At 56.6% G+C, this 17516-nt stretch overlaps 3 protein-coding genes across 4 annotated transcripts; 1 reads left to right on the top strand and 2 right to left on the bottom strand.

Annotated features, from left to right (window-relative positions):
• Positions 1–222: 222 nt before the first annotated feature.
• Positions 223–5679, bottom strand: ZBTB48 (zinc finger and BTB domain containing 48). Its single transcript, XM_069782900.1, has 10 exons — positions 5161–5679; positions 4809–5041; positions 3914–4025; positions 3537–3629; positions 3093–3179; positions 2536–2690; positions 1836–1972; positions 1250–1414; positions 1030–1118; positions 223–932 (listed from the first exon to the last, which is right to left on the bottom strand). The coding sequence occupies exons 1-10, from the start codon at positions 5608–5610 to the stop codon at positions 636–638; spliced, it is 1818 nt and encodes a 605-aa protein (XP_069639001.1). The 5' UTR covers positions 5611–5679; the 3' UTR covers positions 223–635.
• Positions 5675–10475, bottom strand: TAS1R1 (taste 1 receptor member 1). 2 transcript variants are annotated; one of them, XM_069782897.1, is made up of 6 exons: positions 10321–10475; positions 9925–10231; positions 8810–9586; positions 8191–8403; positions 7669–7789; positions 5675–6701 (listed from the first exon to the last, which is right to left on the bottom strand). In XM_069782897.1, exons 1-6 carry the CDS (start codon positions 10473–10475, stop codon positions 5770–5772), a joined length of 2505 nt encoding a protein of 834 aa, XP_069638998.1. In that variant the 3' UTR covers positions 5675–5769. The 2 variants fall into 2 exon arrangements, with proteins under 2 accessions (XP_069638998.1, XP_069638999.1); XM_069782898.1 differs by lacking the exon at positions 8191–8403.
• A 61-nt stretch (positions 10476–10536) lies between these two features.
• Positions 10537–17440, top strand: NOL9 (nucleolar protein 9). Its single transcript, XM_069782899.1, has 12 exons — positions 10537–10768; positions 10855–11080; positions 11291–11418; positions 11606–11744; positions 12322–12418; positions 13163–13260; positions 14039–14200; positions 14397–14685; positions 15366–15477; positions 15836–16013; positions 16652–16785; positions 17106–17440. Exons 1-12 carry the CDS (start codon positions 10577–10579, stop codon positions 17232–17234), a joined length of 1884 nt encoding a protein of 627 aa, XP_069639000.1. The 5' UTR covers positions 10537–10576; the 3' UTR covers positions 17235–17440.
• Positions 17441–17516: the final 76 nt, after the last annotated feature.

The raw sequence follows: 17516 nt of genomic DNA, 5'->3' as shown, positions 1-17516 counted from the left end.
AGCTGAGAGCATTGCCCAGCTCCTGGAGATAATGTGTTTCAAGTTACCAAACAGCTGCATTATCTCAATAGTGAGAAGATGCAGGTCATGCCCTGCCTTTAACAGGGTAAAGAAACAGCAATTACCAGAAGTTTGACAAAACAGAGTAGAAATAAGGCACAAATTTAACGGAGGAGACAATCCTTTCAGCAAGTGTTTAAGGAAAGGGGCAGAGCCACACTCTCTTGGGGAAGGTAAGCTTTAATCATGAGCTTTCAGACTCAAAAGGCAGAACTGCCTGCGCGAGGCCAGAGCACTGGAGGAAAGGGGAGGCGAGCACCAGCTGTCCCTCCAGCCACAAAGGAGAGCTCGTTAAAAAGTGATTCACAGTATTACACACACCAAGTCAGCAGTCACATCCTGCCTCATACAGCACACGTATGTTTATTTAAGTAGCCATTCTGAATAGCTTCACATTTGTTTCTTCATTTGTGACCCGATTATAACTTCATTTCCCTGCAACCTGGGGTGGGAGCTTTGTGGGGAGGAAGGGAAGGGGCAGCTGCACAACTCAGAAAGAACAAGCGCAGCAGAGAGCAGCTCCAGCCCAATGCTTTATTGTGTTTTGGTAGGAAGGACGCGCGCAGGCGGTCACGCTATGTTTCACAGTCTTCGGGAATCGTCGTCGTTATAATTAGTGATTGCTCGATCACATCCGCTGTAGAGAAGTTCTCGTTCGAGCAGAGTCTCTGCACAGGGAGCTCCTCGGGCAGGGTGCCGCGGGACAAGGACTCCACGATCACCTCGGCCGAGCCCACGTCCAGCTCTGGCGGCGGCTGCAGTGCCACCACCACGGCCTTCTCGTCCTCGATGATCAGGTTCCGCAACTTCCGCTGCCGGGGGTTGTAGTTCTCCACCCGGTCGTGAATCCCCATGTGGCGCCTCAAGTGAGCCTGCAAAAGGAAGACGCAGGATGAGGGGCCCGGTGGGGGCTGGCTCCCCTGGCACAGCACACGCTGCCGGGGTTGCCAGAGCCTGGGAAGGCCTCACCTGCCGCGTGAACTTGTAGCCGCACTCAGTGCACTCGAACTTCCTCACACCCTTGTGCCGGCGGACGTGGACGCGCAGCTGTTCAACAGCTGAGGAAGGAAGCAAGAGCTTGTTGGCAGCAGCACCACATGGTAGATGCTCGCGGCGACGCAAAGCTGCACCACAGAAAGGAGGGCAGTTTCTAAAGAGCCGTGTGAAAGCTCGATGCCCTGGCCATTACCTTTGAATGTTTTCCCACAGATCTGGCAGAAGTGGGGCCTCCCCTCCTGGTGCCGGCTGGCAATGTGCCTCAGCAGGGGCCCCTTCTCTGTGAAGCGCTGATCGCAGAACTCGCAGCTGAAGGGACGCTCCCCAGTGTGGGTCCGGTTGTGCTTGTCCAGGCTCGCTGCCGTTGGCAGGGGGAGAGAGGGGGAGAGCCGCTGGTCAGCGGCGCAGCACATGCCCCTGTCGCGGGGCTCAGGTACAAGCCATGCCGCAGCAAAGACTGCACGCGTGCGGTGCGGTCGGTCTGTGCCAGGCTGGTTAGGAAGGCTTAGAAGCAGTAAAATCAGCAGCCTGCTGGTTCAGGTGAACTGTTACTGGGGAAAACTCATCAATTTCTTCCTCTTTTATGCCATGAGGGTAATGGAGGTAACGGGAACCTGCCTTCCTCAGTGTTAGTGTGCGCTCCCAAGAGTGTGGCTTTGCTCCCCGGAGGAAGCGGGCAGAAGAAGGTGGCTTTTGCAGCATGGCTGCTTTCTGGAGGTTCCGGATGCCGGAGCACGGTGCTCAGCACCAGCAGCCCCAGCCGCGCGCCCAGAGGGTACCTTGTGTCCTGAAGGTCTTGCCGCAGAGGTGGCACTGGAAGGGCTTCTCGCCGGTGTGCGTGCGCAGGTGCATGTTGAGGTTGGCTTTCTGCGTGAAGGCGTGGTGGCAAAACTCGCAAACATAGGGCCGCTCATTTCTGTGGGCAGAGGCAATGTTACCTTTATCTCTGCCTTTGCCAGCTTCAGCCCCACAGGTTAGCTGCTGCTCCTCGCCCGAAGTTCTTGGAATTAAACTCCTACTTCAACCCATCTCAAACTAAAGTATTTTGGAGGCCTGCAAATGCTATTGTGCAGCCACAGGCTCCCAAGCTGCAGCCTCCTGCCCCTTGGGCATTATAACCAGCCCAGGAAACAGAACACTAAGGTGAGCGTGGAGAGCAGCCGCTGGTGCACGCTGGCCACTTCAAGAACACGAATGAGCTGGGCTGATGAGCTTCAGTCATCACCTGTATTGCTATGACCGCACGCTCACAGGAAGTGCCAACGGTCTGCACTTCCTTTGGAAGAGAGAAAAGCAAAACACTGGTTGGCCCCTCACCAGATTTCTGGCAGAAGCTTCGGCCTGGCACCTTGGGGAAGGGGGTGCTTGCCGCCTTCCAGCCAGCCCCTCTTCCCAGCACCACCCAGCTGGGCCCTCGGGGGAGGAAGCGCAACCAGGAGAGCCAGGGCGATGCAGGAGAGGACACAGGTTACGTCATACCTGTGCTTGGCCTTGATGTGCATCTGCAGGCCGTTGCGACTCGAGGCCCGGTGCCCACACTCCTCGCAGACAAACAGCTTCTCTCCCCGGTGCTTGAAGGCCTCGTGCAGGCGCAGCTCTGTCCGAGACAGAAAGCACTTGGAGCAGGTCGAGCACTGCAAGGCCACAGGAGAGCGCAGGGTTAGGCAGCTCGCCCGGGCACGGTTCACGGCGTATGCCCGCAACAGACCCGCTCGCTGCCCAAGACCCCTCCCTCTGCCTGCCGCTGCTGCTTTGGGGCTCTGCCTGCGGCCAGCTGTGGCAGCACCCCCAGCTCCAAAATGCCTAACAAGACGAGACGGTCTGACAAAGGCAAAATGCTGGTCAGTACTTGGGTCTGTCAGCCAAAAAAATGACGAGGACTGCTCCTGTTCCCAAAAAACTACTTCCAGCAGCTCTGTAACTTCCTGCCTTGCTAAAAAGAGCCAGACAGGATGACAGGCGCCATTCCTTAGGCCAGGCCTGAGCACAGGCTAATTCCCTCCCAAAACCCCACCGCCGCCCACCTGCTCCCTTACCGCATGGGGCTTTGGCGCGCCATGCAGCTTTATCATGTGGCTCTGCAGGTCCTTCTTCTGCATGAACTGCTGGGCACAGGAGGAGCACTGAAACACAGGAGAGGAGGGTCAGCTTCCAGCAAGCGCCAAACAGTGATTTTGGCGCAAGGAGAGGCCCGGCAGTGCGCTGGCGCAACGGGCAGGGGAGTGCCGTTCTGACATGGAACACGAATCCCTGGTAAGACCACAGAAAGCGCCTGGCTTTGGTCTCTCCCTGGAGCACGTTCTGGCTCAGAGATGGGGAACGACCCTCAGCAGGCTGCCACGGACAAGGGAAGGGAGCCAGTGTGCTCTTTTCCCCTGCCGGGCTGGGCCAGGCTGCCCCAAAACAGGACGCTCACCCCCCCCTTTCTTCGCACCAGCATGGAGCCACTCGTAGGGTCGTCAGAGGCAGGCACTGCTCACCTTGTATGGCATCTCCCCTGTGTGTGACACCATATGCAGCCGCAGCTCCATTCGCCTCTTGAACACCTCCTGGCAGACCGAACACGTGAAAACCTGCAAGAGAGGGGGGAAGCATCAGCTTCTGCCGAACCGAGAGTCCAACGCAAAGCCCGCAGCTCAGACCCGCACTGGCAGCAACCTGGATCTTTCACGGTACAGAGTATCCTCGCGCGCTTGAAAAAAAACAGACAAAATGAGAGTTGTGTGGTAAATTGGACAAAAGCTGCTGCCATCCTCATTGGCAGTGGACTTGGGGGGGGGCTATGGCTGGAGAAAGGCTCTAATTCCACTCCTGCAAAACGGCACCTGCTTTCCAGACCGCAGCTTCCTGGCCGTACCTGCTCAGATCGGTTCATGCAATTTCTGGCTTCGTGTTGCAGGAGATTCTCTTTTCTGAAATAACATTTGCCACATTTGGAACATTCAAATGGCTTTTCTCCAGTGTGTTTCCTAGGGGTAAGACAAAAGGAGAGTGTCCGTCACTGCTGGTCCCACAGCAGAGATGCACGAGCGGGCCCAGCGAGGACACTGGGAAGGGAGAGGGAAGGACCAGGCAGTTTCTACCCTCCCCCCCCCCAGCACCAATATTCACAGCTGCCCAAAAGCCACCTTTTATGCCAGCTTTGCGGATCCCATCAAGCTGTTGGCGCCCGCTATGCTCCACGAAACCTCAGTTTCGCAGGGCTAAGGTTCTCCCCTCGCAGAAGAGTGCAGCTGGAGCTCGCGCTCTCTCTGCAGGCACCCACTTTGCTCCTGATTATCAACCCCCAGGCTCCTCGCAGCACCCGGCCATGCCGGCGCACTCCCCACAACCCAGGCAAATTGCCCCACAGCCCATGCCGATTCTGAAAGCCCAGTAGGACCATTTGCCATCGCCCACCCGCAGCCGGCATGTCCCCTAGAACAGCCCCTCAACGCCGCCTTTTTGAGGCAGGCTGGCGCTGACCCCCGAGGAGCGGAAGCCCGGGACAGCCGTTGTGGCTCTCAGAACGGTTTCGGAGCTGTACAACTCCCCCACAGCCACCCTGGCTCAAAGCGGCCCCAGCCCAGGGGACAGAGGGGACCTCCTTTTCCATCCCAGGGGACACTGAGGCGTTGAGACCAGCTGGCCGCAAGTGGGGCCGATCGCCCACCGCCCCCCACCCCGTGGAAGAGAGGGTGGGAAGGAGCAGAGCCTCGCAGCGCAGGTGCCTACGCGCGAACGCAAGGGGAAGGAAAAGTCGGAGCGTTTACCTGTTGTGCACTTTAAGGCAATATTTGCTGAGGAAGGTTTTATGACATGTGGGGCACTCGACCGGCACCGCTGTACCTTTTCTGCTACCCGGCGTCCCCGTGCCGCCGGGCGCCTTCCCGGGGGGGGGGTTCTTTTTGCTCCGCAGGGCCTTTTTCTCGGGCAGGGACTCGGCGTCGCTGTCCCCCCGCCCGCCGTCGCCCGCCGCCGCCTCCTCCGGGGCCGGGGGGGTGGCCTGCGAGGGAAGAGGCGGCCGTCACCGCGCCTCCCCCGCCGGGCCGCCGACCCCCTGCCCTTCTCCCCCCCCCCCCGCCCCGTTCCGTTCCCTTCCCCACTCCCGGTCCCCTCACGCACCGCCTGGCCTCCGGGCTGCGGGGGAGCCGCGGCCGCGATGTCCGCTTCCCCCGGGCGGGTCGGGGTCGGGGCGGCGGAGCCGGCGGCCCGGCGGGGCCGCTGCCGGGGCCCGGCGGGGCGGAAGGCCCGGCAGAGCGCCACAGCGTCGGGCACGCCGAGCTGCTCGGCGGCGGCCAGCAGGCGGGCGCGGTTATGGGCGGTGAGGGCTAGGCGGCCGGTGTAGAAGAAGTCTAAGAGGAGCTGGAAGGTGTCCGCCAGGCCCTCGGGCAGCGCCACCGGGCCGCCGGGCCCGCGGGCGCGGAAGAAGCGGGAGCAGCTGGCCAGCACCGGCCAGTGGGCGCGGAACTCCCGCCCGCCCACGCCCAGCGTCGCGTCGCAGAACTGCCCCGCCGCGCGCTGCCGGTTCAGCTCCCGCAGGACGCGGACGCTGTGCGCCGCCGCCGCCGCCATGGCCGCGCCGTTACCGGGCCCCGCGCCCCGCCGCCATCTTGGCAGCGCGCCGGATGTGGCGTCAGGGCGCGACGGATGTGACGCGAGGGGCGCCTCAGGGGCCCGGCGGCGGCGGCGGCGGCTCGGCCGTGTCCCGGTCGTCCCCGTCCACCCGCCGCCTCAGGCCTCGGCCAGGCGCCGCGTGTAGCTCTGGATCGCCATCTGGAAGTGCTCCGGCGTGTTGAGGCGCGGCCGCAGCAGGATGACGAAGGCCTTCGGGAGAAAATAGCCGCCCAGGAGGGCGCCGAGGGTGCAGAGGGTGCCGAGCACCTGGACCGCCACCGCCTCCCGGCCGCGGAAAGCGCCCTGCGTGCAGAGGACGACGGCGGCGCAGGCGAGGTGCAGGAACAGGCTGCAGGTGAGGCACTTGGCCTCGTTGTAGCTGGCGGGCAGGTCCTTGCCCGCGTAGCTGAGGACGAAGCAGCAGACGCTGAGCAGCACGGTGTAGGCGATGACGGCCACCCTGCTCGCCCCTGCGCTCGAGGTGCACTCCAGCACCACCCGCTCGGCCGCCACGCCATAATCCCAGTGTGGCACCGAGGGGCTGGTGGCCTCCGTGGCCAGGCACAGCACCGCCTGGGTCGCCGTGCCGGCGGCGATGAAGAGCACGGGCCCCCTGCGCCGCAGCCAGGCCTCATAGAGGGCCGGCCAGCGTGCGTTCAGCTTGAAGATGCAGATGATCTGGAAGGAGCGTGTCGCCACACACAAGAGGAAGACGGTGAAGCTGATGGCAAAGAGGGGGAGCTGCAGCAGGCACGCCTGCCGGGTGGGCTCCCCAAAGTAGCAGAAGAGACTGCTGCCAGCACAGGCCAGAGAGCCCAGCATGAGGAAGCACATCTTCCCACCAGCAGACTTGACCACTGGCGTGGAGGCGTTCAGGGCAAAGAGGACGGCCAGCCCTGCCATGAGCAGCATGAGGAGGATGGTGGGGATCAGCAGTGCCCAGGAGATGGGCTCGGACCAGTTCAGAAACTCAGCGGTGCGGTTGAAGCAAGCTTCACTCCTCGCCGGAGCCCACTCCTCTACCCTGCAGGACTGGCAGCTGTAGAGGTCTGCAGAGGACAGGAGCCCGGGCAGTGACAGAGGCACCTCACACACCACGGACCCCGGTAAGATGTCTGCCGCGGCGGAGCACCCTGCCCTCGTGGACCCCCCGGGCTCTCTGCAACAGCTGCCCACTCCTTGCGTCCTGCTCCTTCCCTGTGGGCGCTTCCAAGCCTTAAGGAGCAGAGGGTCTCTTTCCCCAAAAGTACCCCCAGTGGACTTCCGAAAAGTCCATTGCTTGGGTTGAGAGGCGCGAGGCCTGCAGGAGCTCAGCTGGGTGAGCTGAGGCTCAGGGGCACGTGGGCCGCAGGTGGGAAGGGGCTCGTGCGTCCAGCAGTAGCCTGTGAAGGCCGGGACGGGTCTGCAGCAGCCCCCCTTCTGCAGGCTGGGGTATGGGACAGCAATGCTGACCAGCCATGTCTGGGGGCTCCCGCTTTTCCCTGGAGCTGGCCGTTTCCACCCACCTCAGCTCAAGTGCAGGCCAAGGCTGCCAAGTGACTAGCTGCTAGCAAGGGGTTTGTTGCTGTGGCTGGTGACGCACAGACAGGAGATTCCTGCCGCCTGTCCCAGGCGGGGGACATTTCCATATGCCAACTGCTGGTGACCACGTGGTGCAGAAGCCCCGAGTGCCACCTGGGGCACAAAGGCAACCACCGGGTCAAATTTCCCTCCCAGAGGATGCGGTGCAGGAAACGGCTGTCTGACTGTGTGGTCCCACCTGTGGGCAGCGCTCCCCGGAAAGCACCGGGCTTGGGCTTTGCATACCCACAGGTAGGCAAACGGGAGTCAGACCGACTGCGTTCAGGTCAGCTCAGAGGTTTTTACTGACCACAGGGAGGAAGAGAGAGCAGGAGGGAAGAGGCTGGGGGAACAGCGAGACAGAAACAAACAGCTGACGTGAGGGGGAGGCAGGGTGTGGGCAGGGGGTCCAAGCGGGAAGAAAAGGGAGGGAGCAGCCCCCCAGGATGTACTGACCTGATCTGTTCAGGAAAGTTCCTGATGGACAGGCCACACAGCTGAAGCAGCATCGGTGGCGGCTCTGCTGCAGCCGCTTCTCCCCTGGTTGACAGGCCTCGGAGCACACCGAGGTGGGAGCCTATCGGGAGCGTGGCAAGGGTTAGGCAAGCGAACGGAGCGGGCAGCAGGACCCCTTGCTGAGTGCCAGGCCTGGGCCTGGCAGCATTCAGGCAGCTTGCTGCCCGCTTTCAGGACAGACACTGGGCAGCAGCCAAGAGCTCGCCATGTTGTGGTTCTTACGGAGGTGGTGGGAAAATGAGAGCATTTAAAGGTAAAAGTAGGAACCTTTTTGGTTCGTGTGCCCTGCTTGTTTTTTGGAAGGATGAAAGCTGATACTCAGAGCATGGATCACCCCCCCATACCGCCTCCGTCTGCCCTCATTTTTGTCCGATTTTGGGGAAATACGCCAGAACTGGCAGCGTTGGGGATATAGCTGGCTCAGCAGTAAGCAATAAATAAGATCTGGATGCAGAACGGTACCTGGCGATCCTTTGTGTGCCACAGGATTTTGCCCTGGTCAATGCTCAGCCTGTCAGGGTTCACACGGAAAGTTCCTATCACGTTGAAAGCCCAGCTCGGGCTGCTCCAGTCCCAGGTGACGATATCGTAGCCTTTACAAATGTCCCCGTTGGCATCAAAAGAGATGCGGCTTTTGTACAGGGTGAAGTTTACTTGCTTGATTTTTTGTAAGAGCTGTAAAACAGGAGAGTAAGAGAAGAGTCCTTCCCGATGACGAGCCTCCCGCTGAGGAGTGCCTTGTGTCAGGAGAGAGATGTGCTAGAGGGCCCCTCCTCTGCTCTGGCTCCTCTTTCCAACCACCCAACAGCTAGCTTATGCCCAGCTGCAGAAAATCCCTTCCAGGTTTCTGCGAGGGGCTGACAGTAGAGGAACAGAAGTGATCTAGGGCAGGGGTCTGGGTCTGGGTCCAGGCTGCTTTGACCGTGACCGGTGGCTGAAGCCCATAAGGCTCTTCAGCTGGGACATGAGCCTTTCAGAGGGACAGAAAACCCTTGGGTACAAGGGGAAGATCCTTCCCTGTGAGGAAGGATCCTCATGGATCCTCTTCCACAAGGAAGATCCTTCCTCCTGTTGCTCTTACCTGCCAGGGGTAGACTTTGCCTTTGCTGCATGCCCCTGAGGCACAGCCCAGCAGGTCATGGAGGCCATGGGCCACGGCATACACGGCTGAGTACACGCTGAAGGAGGCTTGAGCATCATACGTGTTGGGGGCAGTGGCGAGCAAGTGGCAGCCGGTGCAGCGCTGCGTGCAATACAGCTGGGCACTCCCTCCATCTCCCCTGCCTGCCTCTGGGCTGCCAGCATGCTCAGCTGCAGCGCTTTTCTCTGCCATCTTCCAAGATTCAAAGCGGTCCAGCATCGGGGACTCCGTGTTCTCAACCGACATCCCAATCACTGAGCCGATAGTCTGGATGCCAGGCACCTGCCAGATTGTTTGGGCTAATGACCAGTCTTCAGAGCCTACCCATACCATGCCCGTGACGTTCCTCTGGACCACCACTTCAAAGAAAGGGCGGGCGCTTTGTCTGTTGGCGAAGACGACGGTGACGTTGACCCTGGTGTCCGTGAGAATTCTGACCAGGTTATGGAGCTCCGGGCTGCTGGCGTCCTTGTTGACGGGGATGATGCCTTGGTAGGCAACGCACACGTCACTTGTGGTCAACAGCTTGTGGAGGGCGTGCAAGCCGTCCCTACCGTAGGCGTTGTCGCTGCCCAGCAGCGCGACCCAAGTCCACCCAAACTGCTGCAGCAGCAGGAAGATGGCCTTCACTTGCTGCCTGTCACTGGGAATGGTGCGCAGGAACGAGGGGTAGAACCGCTTCAGGCTCAGCGTCGCCAAGGAGGCTTCGTAGCTAATCTGCAAAAGGACCCAGGAGAAAGGGGGTTGTGCTCCCCCAGGCAGCAGCACCCTAAGAGCTAACGGCACAGGCAGCCTGTCTCCTGAAGAGACTTGGGGCTGGGCATGCAGCGGAGCTGGAGCCGAATGTGCTGCCACAAGAGAAACCTCTGAAGGACGGCGAGCCAGCCACAATGCCTGCCAGCTGCCAGCGCCTGGGAAGAGACCCGGGCCAACGCGCGCACGGGGGGGGGTTGCGTTTCCAGCTCAGCCTGGCTCTACAGCTCCAAGCCCACCCTCCCTCAAACCACTGCTCCTCGGGGTCCCTTTTCTTCATCTGCTGGGGGAGCCGCGCTTACCTCCGGTACGAGGAAGATGCCAAGGATGGCCGCTGTGGTGACAGCCAGGCGGGTGCTGTCAGGCCCGATGATGGCCACCACCTCGGGCTCGTAGTGGCGGAAGGTGGGGAGCACCTCGACCTCCCGCCCGCCTTTCCGGGCGAGGGCGCGCAGCGTGGCGTGGAGGCTGGCGGGCTCCGAGCAGGTGTCGTGGATGTCGTAGCCCAAGGTGACGTTGGGGAGGAGGGTGCTGGAATTGTTTATCTCCTCCACGGCGAAGCGCATGGCCTGGGACAGGCAGTAGCCATGGCTCTTGAAGGCAGCGGTGCTGCGTGAACGCAAGAGTGGTTTTTAGGGAGGGAAAAAAACGCATTTGGGGGGAGGGGGGGACACACCAGAGGGGCGCGGGGGACTCACGTGTCGCAGCCGTCCACCAGCGGCCGGGCAGCGGCCCGCGGCGCCGAGTTGTGCATCTGGAAGAGGCCGGCCAGGCGGTAGTCGCCGCGGCTGGTGAAGGAGGAGGCGGCGGCGGCCGCGGCCGCGCAGAGGCAGAGCAGGGCGGGCAGCGGCATGGCGGGGCGGCGCCGGGTGGCGGGCGGCGCCTCTTAACGGGGCGGGCGGCGCTCGGCCCGAGGGGCGGCCCCGGAGGAGGCGGAGGGAGGCTGAGGCGGCCATGCCCGCGCGGCGCGGCCCGCCGGCCCGCCGCCCCCGCCGGGCCTCGACCCGCGGGGGCCGGGCGGAGGCGGCCTGGAGGGAGTTCGCCGCCTCCTTCGCCCGCGCCGGCATGGTGCCGCCGGCCGAGGCGGGCCTGGCGGCCGTGGAGGCGGCGGAGGGTGCCGCCGTCCTTCTCCTGGCGCCGCGGCAGGTGAGCGACGACCGGCCCGGCCGCTCCCGCCCGCCCTCGCTCGTCGTCGCCGCCGCTTCCGCCTCACCGCCCTCTCCCCTCCGCAGGCGCTGACCTTCACCGGCAAATGCCGCCTGCGCTGCCTCTATGGCGCCGTCCGCCTCCTGGGCTTCGCCGTCGCCTCGCACCAGCCGGGGCTGCCGGTCTTCTCGCCGGCCACCCACTGCGCGCTTACCCTGGAGGCGCTCCCCGCCGACCGCCCGCCCGCCGCCGACCTCCGACAGCTCCGCGCCGCCGCCCGCGCCGCTATGCGGGCGCACAGCGTCCGCCGCCGTGAGTGCCAGCCCGGTGCGGGGTGGGCGGTCGGCCGGCCGGTTGCTGGGCCGCCATTTTGCGTGCGGTGCGGGGTGGCCGCCATTTTGCGTGGGGTGCGGGAGGCGGCCATTTTGTGTGCGGCGCGGTGCGGGGCGTCCGCCATTTTGCGCGCGGCGCCTCCACCGCTCTTTAGTGCGGTCTGAGGACGGCGCTCTCCCTCCGTTGCAGAGGCGCGGGTGAAGGTGATGGCCAGGTTCTCGCCGGAGTGTGCCGTGGTGCTGCTGGAGCACCTGGACACGCCGGTGACGCGGTTCCTGCTGAGCTACCCGCCGCTGTCACGGCTCTTCGAGCCCCAGGTGAGACCCAGAGGGTGTCAAGATGCCCACTCCGCCCTGGGTGGCGGCACGGATGTCGCGCCTTCCCAGAAACAGGCCTCGTGCGGAGCGAGAGGTGGCTGCCCTGCTTTGAGTGCCTGTCAGTGTCCAGTAGTGCAGCTACAAGGCCTTACGCACGCCTGTCTAAGCGTTTTTCCCTCTTCCCTAGAAAAAGGAAGAATCCAGCTTCACGCCGGAAGATGCAGTTCTGGCATCTGTTGGCATCGTGAAGTGTAGCCCTGACCGTGGGTTGCTGGTGTCAGAGAGCATGTTGCTGGCTCTGGAGGAGCTGATCCAAGCATGCTGTGGTGAGTGGCGTGCACTTGGTGAGGTTGGGGGGTTTAGTAGCCTGAAGAAAGGAAATTCATGAGGCTTTTTGTGAGTTCAGGTTAGGGAGGGTGTGCCCTGTGACAGGCACTGATGGAGAGTCATATTTTTCTCCTGAATAGTGGGAGTCTTGAGCTTGTGCATCGCCTCGAGTGGGTTTGTGCCTCTCCTGCCAGATGGGCAGCTTGCTGCTGTAAAGGCACTTCCCAGTCTGACGTCAAAACTCTCATTGTGCTCTCTTTTGTAGCAGGTAGAAAAAAAAGTCCCCTTACTTACCCAGCAACATCTAAAATACCATGAGCAACTGGAGTTCATACATGCTGGGTTGTAGTGCTAGGGCTTGCTTCTCGCTTCAGCAGCTTTTTCCCTTTACACTGGTACACTTAACATGCTTCTCTTGAATGTATTTTTTTTCCGTTTAATTCAAATGCATCCTAGTCAGACCGCAAAGTCTGTAGGGTTTTTCGGGCTTTTGTTTTTTTAACAAATTTATGTAAACAGGGCACATCAGAGTAACTGACAGCATTGGTCAGTTTCAGACTATGTTTATTTTTCCAGCGGAAGATGAAGGTGTCCCGGTGGTTCTAGTGTGTGGCCCAAAAAACACTGGGAAATCGACATTTAACAGATACCTGATTAATCTGTTACTGAATCGGTGAGTCTTTTCATGTTCTACAAGTTTTTAAGTACTGCATGGGATTTAGGAGAAGGAAAAAACTGCCTGCCAGGATTCTCAGAAAAGCTGTTAACTGGAAGGTAGATATCTTTTAAAAGCAAACAAACAAAAGTGCAGAAAAATAGGCATTCTTGTTTTGGGTTCCTTTCAGAAAAGTTGACTACTGAAGCATTTCTATTGAAATACTACTAAATTGTTGTATTGGAGTATGTGAACTAATTTGGAACTGAGTAGTTAGGGTTCGGTAAGGAACTGGTAGTTGGAATGCTTAGAAAGACACAGTAGGTTATAATTTGTTAGCGTCTTTGAAGATTCTTGGCAGAGCAAGGTGTAGAAGCTTATTCTCCTGACCATTGCGTGCTTAAAATAAAGATAATAAAATTTATAAATTTCAAATGGCTGGTCTTAGGGTGCCCAGTTAACGTCGGAGAGGCAGTATACTTGATTAGTACCACCTCCGATTATTGTTCCAGCTGCTTCCCTTAAAGCTGGATGGGTACGGAGCTATTGTAATATAATATTGCACTATAGGGGAGCCTTTTACATTCTTGCTTAATACCCTCTCAAGTCAGGGAAGGAGAGAGATGAGTTTTGGTTTGATTGTATTCAAGAATTTAATTTTGACAACCTGGAACAAAATCAGATTGTGCTTCTGATGTGTTCCAGGTCGTGTCCTGTTTCTTTTTTAAGTGGACGCTAATATACAGGCTTCTTCCACTGCAGCCTTCCCTCGGTTGAATATATGGAATGTGACATCGGTCAAACCGAGTTTACACCGCCTGGATGCGTGTCTTTAAGTAATGTAACGGAGCCAATTCTTGGTACGTGTTTTGCCGTTTTCTGCAGTTGCCACAAACGTGTTTCATATCCAGAAGGTGCTTTCTGAGTAGAGGCTGTCCTTAGGGGAAGCTGCCACGTCTGTCCGAGGTGCACAGAGAAACTAAAACCAAGGCTGTTAAAGTTTTCTTGCATGTAAACTCCATGAGAATCTCGCAAAGTAACATGGAGCTGTTCTCCCCGCTCGTTTTTTGTGTCTTAGAGACAATAGTTGTTTATAAGGTGGTGGAACAGGCTGTGACATGTCAGGGTGGATTTTAAGCCTTTCAGATTTGAAAGGTCTCTTTGGGAAGATCTTTCCCAGTTTTTAGTATCCGTAGATAAAGCTAGCTTGAGTTTTAGGGGGAAGTTTTAGGTTGGGGGCTGTCATTATGAGCGTAGAAAAACTAGAGCCAGAGAAATCGGTGGTGGTTCTGGTCTTGGGGATTTGGGTCACTGTCTGAAAAGGATACGGCCAGACTGGTTTACTTTCTGGATAGTCTGTCAGAGAAGACGGTGGTTTAAAAATTCGCAAGTATGTAACCAGTGACTTAAAACAAACAAACAAGAAAAAACCCAAACAAACAAAATTCCTAGCATGGAGCCTTGCAAGTGACAGTAAAGTTTCTCCATAAGGTGCAGGCTGCACAGGAAGGACTATTAGCATGTGAAAAGAGGACAGATTATTTTGGAAGGGATTGCACATAGGTGCTACGGGGATGGGAGTTTTCTGATTTGACTTACTGAAAACACTAGAGGTTTGTTTGCTGCTTGCTTTTTCAGGTCCACCGTTCACTCATCAACAAATGCCACGTAAGATGGTGTATTACGGACAGACTAGTTGTGAGCAGGACACGGAAAGATACCTTGATGTTGTGAAGTATGTGTTCAGCTCCTACAAGAAGGAAGTGCCTTTAGTCATCAACACCATGGGCTGGGTGAAAGGTAAACAGGATAAATCTGTTCTTAAGGGGTGGTGCAGAAGGGAGGTAATAATCGTAGCGGTACACCACCACGCTTTCTAGACAGTCCAGAACCCAAAAGTAAGGCTTACCCACCTTGAGCTAGTACTGGTCTTCCATAACAGTGTTCCGACCTGTATACGTAGTGGTAGCAATCATGTTTTCTCTGCTTCCTAAAGGTGAGGGGTTGCTGCTTCTGATTGATATCATTCGGCTGTTGTCACCCAGTCACATTGTTCAGATGGATGTGTATGACTGGAAAGCCATGGCTCCGCTCACCCCAGAGTATGTTCATCTCACTCCTGGCCTGTACACCAAAGGCAAACAGCAAGCCAAATGCAAGCAGATGGGTATGAGTGGAATAGGAAGCTGGAAGTCCTCTGAAGGGGAGGGAGATGCATCAGCTCCTGAGTATAAGTTGCTGTACGTCCATCCAGAATTCCCTCGAGCAGGGGTTGCAGGTGAAGCGTAAGTAGAAAGTTCAGCGCTATGTGGCAGTTAGTGGGCTTAACAAAATCATGGGTGGTCCTGATGATAAAGGCTCTTGCTTTGCTTTGGCCTCGAGAGTTCCATTAAAGCAGTCAGAGCTGGTTAGTTTACTTATTAGGGGGTTATGTTTGGGGGGTGTTTGGGTTTTCTGGGTACTTGGGTTGGGAGAAGGGGGGTGTTTGGGTGGAGGTTTGTGTAGGTTTAGTTTTTTTAGGCAGGGGGGAAGGTTGTTCCTCCCTACTCCCAGTGACTACTGTCAGTTACTTAGTTTTACACTGGGCATGACTTCCACTTGGAATTGCGGAACATTATGTGTCTCTTTTCTAACTGGGAGGTTCCTTACCCATTACGTACAGACGTAGATGATGGATCACCTTATTTCTTAATTTCTCTGATACTTTGAGCATCTCTGATGCTGATGGTGAAAGATAATTAATGCCTTTTTAAAGTTGAAACAATGCCCTAAATCCTGCGATCCCTTAGCGGTAATAAAAACGTAGCTCTAAATGTTCTTCAGCTGTAGATGTTTCAAAAACTAAATTTGCATGAAATAGCGGCTAATACTGTATGGTATACTTGGGACTGTCTGGGGTATCTGGTTTGGGTCGCTGTGTGAGGGTGTGCTGCCTTTCCTTGACTTGTTGCGGTTATTTTTCCAGGCGAGTACATAGCGGCATCTTGCGTGACATGTCCATACTGGGTTACCTGGGTCAGCTGCAGTCCCCAGACATAGGGGCGGTGCTTCCACTGCACAGTCTTGTGCCATATCAGGTAAGTGAGCGTTTTTGAAAGGCTTGGAGATGGTGTGGAGGGCCTGTCTCATAGTAATTGACAGTTCTGCTTGTACTGCACATGTTTTGTGGAAGAGGGAAGAATGCTCTGTAATCCGCAAAAAGATAGCGACTTTATCCAGTGTATCTAGAAGTGAGGTTTTTGTTGTGATGTCAGTGTGGCACATGTTTTCTGCGTGTTCAGGTGTTAGTGTTGAAAATGTTGTGTTTGCCACTGAGATAATGCCTGTGCGTAGGTGTGTGTTGGGAGCTTTCAGAGCATTACCTTGTCTCTGAACTCAAAACTACATTGACATTGAGCTAATGAACAGTTTTTTTCTTTTTTTTTACCCCTTCAGGTACCTTTCAATGCTGTTGCACTCAGGGTTATTCACACCGATGTCGCTCCTACCAACATCATGTATGCAGTGAACGCCAGCTGGGTTGGGCTCTGCAGGATACCAGATGAAATCAGATGCCAAACCGATGGGCCAGTCTTGCTGACACAGACACCGGTCTGTGATTGCCTTGGCTTTGGTGAGCGAGCCTGGGAAACCTTGAGCTGTGTTCTCACCTGTCGTATTCTGACAGATAGGTTGCAGAGTGACAGAATTGCCTACTCTTTGAAAAACAACTGAAAAAGTGGGATGAGATAAGAGAATAATCATGGGTTCTCTTCTATTGCAACCTGCTCTTCAAGTCCTTTGGTTTTCATTAACTTGCAGTAACAGCTGTGGGGAATGTCGCTGAGCAGAGCCTTTTGTCACTTGCTTCTCTTGCTCTTTCATAACTTGACAATTTACTTCCTTTCTGGATTCACATTCTCAAAAGCAGATTCCATGTGGCTTATGCAAAATACCTTTAGCTGTGCATTTCCTTCTACGACTCAATATTACGGTTCTGACTTGGAGGTTGATACTGAGCTACTCGGGTTCCTCTAGGAAGGTACCAGTGAACAAGGATATGCAGTTTGGGAAGTTGGCTGTTTGTTCATATGTACGCTGAGGTACTGGAGGAGTGGGATACAACAATGCAGGTTTTTGTCATGATGTGTCTCAAATCCTTCTCTTGGTTCTAGAAGAGCTGTTTATTCAGAGAGCTTCAGCTGTGTCCAGTTATTCGCTCCGAAGTGATCAGGAGGAGTTAAGACTGAACTTTGCCTGTATTTTTTTCAGGAATTGTCCGAGGGGTAGAAATGGAGAAGAAGCTTTACCACATTCTGACGCCAGTGCCTCCAGAGAACCTGAGACTAGTGAATTGTTTGCTCCTTGGAAATATTGCTGTCCCAAACTGTGTTCTTGTGGGCCAGGTAGGAGCTGCACAGGAAGAGGGTGGAAGCTGGCTGAGCTTAGGCTGGCTGGCGGGTTTTCCGTTTTCTTATTTCTGAGGCTTATGCGTGCCTGGAGATGTCTGGGCATTACCAGATGGTTATCTCTCTTGGAAACTGTCCTTAACCTGTAGAAACAAGAGAGAGGAGAACGTTCTTATCATGTTTCAGATACCAGCGCGGGATTTGTTCGATGGTGGCTTGCTCCTTTCCACCAGTCAGCTCGCTCAGTCTGTAGAGGAAAGTGCTTCCCATTCTGTTGAAGATAAGAGTTCTTAAAGTTGTTTCTGGTTTAGTTCCAGCAAGGAGTTGAGGGAGAGATCCCCTATGTCACATCCGATTATAACTACAGCATCTTGGGCTCTGGAAAGCTGAAAAAGAAGAAGCATTTCAAGAGGAGGGAGTACGCGTTCGAGTGTGATTACACCTAAAGCCTGGGAGACCTCGGACCATGGGATTTGTTTTGTACAGAGACTGGCAAGAGCCAGGTATGGTCACAGAAGCCCTGGGTGCTGCAGAGCTCTGAGAGACCCTGGGCATGTGTCCAGTGTAGATACTACGGTGTGTCTGTTTTTGATAATGTTTTATATTTTCAGTTTGTATTTTGGTGTTTTGTAATAAATATCTATTAAAAACATTGGTTTGGTTTGAATTTTTTCCTCAGCCTGTGTGGACTTGGACACGACTGATGCCAGCTGGGGGTGGTTGCCATC

Source organism: Haliaeetus albicilla, chromosome 4, assembly GCF_947461875.1.
Source record: "Haliaeetus albicilla chromosome 4, bHalAlb1.1, whole genome shotgun sequence".
In the NCBI taxonomy this organism is placed as follows: Eukaryota; Metazoa; Chordata; class Aves; order Accipitriformes; family Accipitridae; genus Haliaeetus; species Haliaeetus albicilla.
The sequence above is the reverse complement of the archived record's forward strand: the minus strand, read 5'-3'. Positions and strand labels throughout refer to the sequence as shown.

Coding starts and splice junctions, on each gene's coding strand:
- ZBTB48 (XM_069782900.1), bottom strand. CDS start 5,610: ATGGCGGCGGCGGCGGCGCACAGCGTCCGCGTCCTGCGGGAGCTGAAC. Junction 2,691..3,092: donor GCGCGCCAAAGCCCCATGCG/GTAAGGGAGCAG, acceptor GTGGCCTTGCAG/TGCTCGACCTGCTCCAAGTG. Junction 933..1,029: donor GCTACAAGTTCACGCGGCAG/GTGAGGCCTTCC, acceptor TTCCTTTTGCAG/GCTCACTTGAGGCGCCACAT.
- TAS1R1 (XM_069782897.1), bottom strand. CDS start 10,475: ATGCCGCTGCCCGCCCTGCTCTGCCTCTGCGCGGCCGCGGCCGCCGCC. Junction 9,587..9,924: donor GCATCTTCCTCGTACCGGAG/GTAAGCGCGGCT, acceptor GTCCTTTTGCAG/ATTAGCTACGAAGCCTCCTT. Junction 7,790..8,190: donor GGCACACAAAGGATCGCCAG/GTACCGTTCTGC, acceptor CGCTCCCGATAG/GCTCCCACCTCGGTGTGCTC.
- NOL9 (XM_069782899.1), top strand. CDS start 10,577: ATGCCCGCGCGGCGCGGCCCGCCGGCCCGCCGCCCCCGCCGGGCCTCG. Junction 10,769..10,854: donor TTCTCCTGGCGCCGCGGCAG/GTGAGCGACGAC, acceptor TCCCCTCCGCAG/GCGCTGACCTTCACCGGCAA. Junction 11,081..11,290: donor GGCGCACAGCGTCCGCCGCC/GTGAGTGCCAGC, acceptor CCTCCGTTGCAG/AGGCGCGGGTGAAGGTGATG.